Source organism: Trichoderma virens (assembly GCF_000170995.1).
Source record: "Trichoderma virens Gv29-8 chromosome Unknown TRIVIscaffold_2, whole genome shotgun sequence".
NCBI lineage: Eukaryota > Fungi > Ascomycota > Sordariomycetes > Hypocreales > Hypocreaceae > Trichoderma > Trichoderma virens.
This window is the reverse complement of record NW_014013747.1, coordinates 2,441,845-2,446,818: the sequence shown is the minus strand read 5'-3', so window position 1 is coordinate 2,446,818 and position 4,974 is coordinate 2,441,845. Positions and strand designations below refer to the sequence as shown.

The window sequence follows — 4,974 nt, the reverse complement described above, 5'->3', positions numbered from 1 at the left end:
GACGGAACTGGGGTCCAGACTTCCGGACAAGTTTTTTTTTCTCTCTTGACAGACAAGTGGGCGTTTTAGTGAAACCGGATACACACACACCGAGAACGATGACAGATGCACGTCGGAAGACACCTGTTAGCGCCAACAATGGTGAGAATTGCGGTGCTGTTGAGGTCGACCTCAGCTGATCGTCCCACTACATGTCGAGCTGTTGGACGGTTTCCCTGTTCGAGTCTTGGAAATTGACAAAGTTCCTACGAAAAGCAATTCTATGTCACAGTAGGCCTAAGCTATGGCCACCAACACGGCGAACTAATGGTGACATCCTCGTACGAGTTTATTACAAGTATGATGGGGACGGACGCAAGATGCTATTCCTCCGATGTACCAAGGGCATGTACTCCGTAGCTGTTACATCGTTGATGGCTACATACCTAGTCAAATGCGGCATCTGACGGATTCACATGTGAGCGGGTCATCTATTCTAACGGCACTTGTGTGGTGTCTGCATGATACTGACAGGGTAGTGTCATTTACCGGTTGAGTACAGTACGGCGTGGCTACACAACAAAGTCCTACCCTCGCCAAAAACATCTCTTCCTCGGTTTGTTGAGACGGTACTCTGCAGGCTGGGACATGTTGAGCGCATAACGCTTCCGCTGACTCACTCATGCCATTACTATAGGTCCCCATACGTGCTGCAATCGCCTCACCGGTTCTCAGCCACGGTCTGTGCGTCATGCTGTGAAATACAAGCCGAACTTTTTGTCCGAGACCGCAGTACTCCATGATCCGCAGGCTCGCACGGAGTTCGACTCAGCTGAGGGGAAACCTCTGTTTCAATCCCAGCCCTCTCTCTTCCCGGCAGTCAAACCTTGCTAATTCCCAAGCTGTCACATGTCATGTTGAAGATGAGCCCCTTGCCTATCTCTGTGAATACCAGTCAATGGACCCGGAGACTTTTTAGGTTGCTGTACGACATTGACCCGTCCTCTGTCCGTAACTCTGGGACGTGCTGGGCTCGTGATTTTTGTGCACTCTCTATATTATGCTTGCATTATGCTACTGCCAAGTACGTAGTGGATACTCATGAATCTGGTCCGAAGGGCGTGTAAGTGAGGGGGCACAGGATCTATCTCGTTGAGACAGACAGCTTAGCCTATGGAGTGGTCTTATTCACCATTGAAGTCCATGCTCTGAACGGCAAACGTCTCTGCTTGCTCCCTACCGACCCGGGGAGTCCCTTGTACAGGGAGAGCATTATTACGTGTCCAAGAGGCATTACGACAGCGACCGAGGTAATGGTTTCGTGTGGGCACTATATACTGTACCCATGTCTTGGACGATATCGGAGTCTCGTACAAAGGGAAAGAGGACCGGTTACCACCTCACGAAACATCTCTTAGTGTGACACTTTAGATATAACTGACTCAGGGAGTACCTTGTAATTGTGACAATAAACTTGAATCATGAAGTAGTGACATATCAATGGCGTGTGACGAGTCTTCACAAGCCTTGTTCGGCCTGTCACTTCACCATCAGAAGCTGAGATCCGCCAGTCTAGATTTGCGTCCCCCGCCCGGCTCCTGCGTATCAGAAATGCATTAGACTACTTATCGTCTCTTGTAAAAATGCAAGATCCAAGACCCTTGTTTTCATCGCCCGACGGGTTGATCCAACATTGGGTGATACTATTGTAAGATTTAATGCGAGGAGATGACGAATGCCATTTTTAATGCAACTTCACTCTTGCAAGCACGCTCTTCCAAGTCGCGCTTCTCCTCATATTCGCCGTAATTCCTGGTCCAGGGAATATTGCAACGCTTAATGAGGTTTCCCTCTGCATCAACCTCACCCTTACATGCAGGTGTGGGCGCAGCTATTAGGCTGTGAACGCGCGAGAGATCAAACGATGAGAGATGAGCTGAACTTCGTGTTGTAGTAGTGCAAAATCCGAAACGTAGCAATGGTTTGAAGAAAGGTATGACAGGTGTTTTGTTGGTTCAATTTGAGTCATCAGCTGCTCATGAATTTTATCAAAATCTCATTTTGGGCTTTGGATATTTCGGTCCTCATATCTGGCCAAAGGCAATGAGGATTAGTGTTCCTAAATTTGGAAGAAACTTTGAGTCCACATTTTTATTATTATTATTATTATTATTACATTACACTTCTGCAAGAAACAGAGAGGATCGTAAGGTGTCGCGCCTGGTCCTCTTCAGCATCGAATTGCATGAAGATATCTCATGGCAGCACTTAAACCAGCCCTCTTCGTTTAGACAGATGTAGGAATATCTATTTGCATATTCATTGGCTTGCCATATGGTGGCGTTCATCTTCCGGGTCCCTAACATAACTGCAGCGAAAATATAGATACATGCCGGCAGTGGTGCTTTCGCCTAGGGTTTCCAATTGGCAAACGGTGCACGGCGACATATCATTGGTTCATCTAGCTTCTGAGATAGTAGACTCGTCAACTGAGATTCGGATCTAGCTTTTGTGTTTACTTTTCCATAGCAAGCCTCTATCTCAGTAAGTCTACTGGCTTTAGTGGCTTCGCTTTGTCTTCAAAAGTGAAATCGCCAAAGACTTTTCTTTAAAGCGCCAATGTTAGGATCCAGTCAATCGCAACAGCGATCGGTTTCTTATAAACAGCTGGTTTCGTCACAGTTATCGTTACAATTGTGATTATTCGTCTAACCTTTGCCTTGTTTGACTTAACGGCATGACAGATCGTTACAGCCAAGCAGTAAGAAATTCCCCCATCTACCTTGAAGGAAGTTGATTATGCATCGTGAACTGCCCAGTTTTATATCCTCGTATGTCCCGCTCTAGTAAAATGGCCTCCATTATACAGACCAGTATATGGAGTTTATGAAAGCTTATCAACGCCCTAGGCGCTTTTATACATGTATCTACCCTCTCTCCAATACTGTGAGTAAAAACTATTTTTGCTACCTAGAACTCTATCTCACCGCATATTTTGCTTTTAATCCCATCTAATCGCTCCTTCGAGTATGAAAGTGTATTCAAACGACAAGCTGGAATATTAGAGAAGGTTTTCAGCTACGTATACAAGGAAATCTAGTGTTAAAACGCCTCATGGGCAAGCCAGCCCACACCAGATATTATAAATAGCATATGAGCCCCGATCAGATCCTGAGTTTTTCCACCCTGATTTTTCCACCCATAAATATTCACGCCTAAGAGTAAGAGAAATAAAGAAAGAAACGGAGATTTCGCCATGAATATTACTAACTTCTTTACCCGCCTCGTATGGCGCACATCCGAGACCCAACCTCATACTCACAGCCATATCCTTCAGCTGCCAGTCGAACTACTTCTGGAAATATTTAAGTTTCTTCCTCCTTACAGTCAACTACTCGTCTACCGGACCTGTCGGCCCCTACGCGCAATCGTTTATAAATATTTCCTTGCTGGGAGGGGAGAGATCCTGGACACACTAGAGTATAGGCTGCTCTATCTCACTCATCTCGCCAGGTCTCTGCCTGATCGATGGGTTTGTGCCAAATGCTGCAAACTTCATCAGGCTTACAGCTGGGATACGCCATCATCTCGGGCATTTTATTTACCAAAGTGTGGAGATGGAAAGCATTGGTTTTCTGAGCAACATAGCGAATCTAAAAGCTTGGCAAATCATGAATATTCTCCATCACATAGGCACGTCGAACTCACGCTTAAATACGCTCGGTTGCAGAGCCAAAAAAGGGCGCATCGAAAACACCTTCAAAGACTTCTTGCACCATATCACGCCGCAAGTCAAAGGCCTGGCACTATCAGCGTAGTTGAAGGCATCCTAGCTCAGCGCTCATTTTACCCTAAGGTTGTAGATGGAAGATATTTACTTCTTACCGTCCGGACTTATCTAGGGGTTAGGACTACTATATCACGACAGTCCATAAAATTCATAGAAATATGTCCTCACCTATATGCCTGGGGTAACTTCTCCTTATGGAATGATGCGACGATAGCTTTGGATACGATTTTATATTTGGCTTTCTTAGGACCACCAAACACTCGAGTTTCTGACTCCTGCCGTTCTTGTGGAACAGATTTCTCCGTACAAGCCTCACCAGAGCGAGCTATTGTATGCGCGTGGCAAGACTTGGGACCCGAAGGAACGGTATATGATCCGGATTGGGAGGCGATAGTGCGTGAGACTACAAATATCTCTCACCGGCCTGGAAGTATTCGAGAGCTATATGGCCGACAGGAACACAATGGTGAAATTTTATAGGCAGTTTGAAGGATAGTTGTTCTGTATCTATATAGGCCTTTATTTCGAAGAGTCCGAGCAAACGGAGCGAGGATACAGAAGGATAGTCTCATTATTCTAGTTCTTTATTTCTGAAAAGTTGGAGTAATAAAAATATCTGCCGAATTTGCAGTACGGGATGCTGTATGCAAATAATCCCTCCTTTGCCCCCTCCCCCCAAAAAATCCGCCAATAAAAAGAAAGAGAAAAGGCCGAAGAAGAAGACTGCAATTTATAAAAGAAGTCAAAGTAAGAGAGAAAAAAAATGAAATCATCGGTAATGACAGTGAGGAGAGCGGCAAAATGCTGACCCGTTCTTGATCTGAGACACCTTTTGAAATAAAGCGTCATAATAATATCACAGGATAAATGTACATGTAATGAGGAAATGTAAGTGACGAAAAAAAAAAACCCGACCCCCAAAGGGGAAGGGAAAAAAAACCAAGGAGTGTGTATTGCTACGCTACAAAAAAAAAAAAAAAAACGCTGCTAAAACGCTACAAAAAAAAAAAAAACGCTATCTACAAAAGAAAGAATGAAAAAAAAAGAATGAAATTATGGGAGGGGCCGTGAGAAGTTGGGAACGGGTGTACCCGATACCCCCGATCCACCACCACCACCAGCCCTTACCCGTGCCCGAAGCTGGGCATTCTCCCTCTCCAGCCGCGCCACCTCCCACCTCAACTCCTCCAACTCGTTCCCGTTCG

General features: G+C 45.4%; 1 protein-coding gene across 1 annotated transcript; it reads left to right on the top strand.

Moving 5' to 3' along the window:
* Nucleotides 1-3,235: 3,235 nt before the first annotated feature.
* Nucleotides 3,236-4,249, top strand: TRIVIDRAFT_50070 (uncharacterized protein; the record flags this gene model as incomplete). The annotated part of the gene is made up of 1 exon (XM_014105391.1): nucleotides 3,236-4,249. One exon carries the CDS (start codon nucleotides 3,236-3,238, stop codon nucleotides 4,247-4,249), a length of 1,014 nt encoding a protein of 337 aa, XP_013960866.1.
* Between the last annotated feature and the right edge of the window lie 725 nt (nucleotides 4,250-4,974).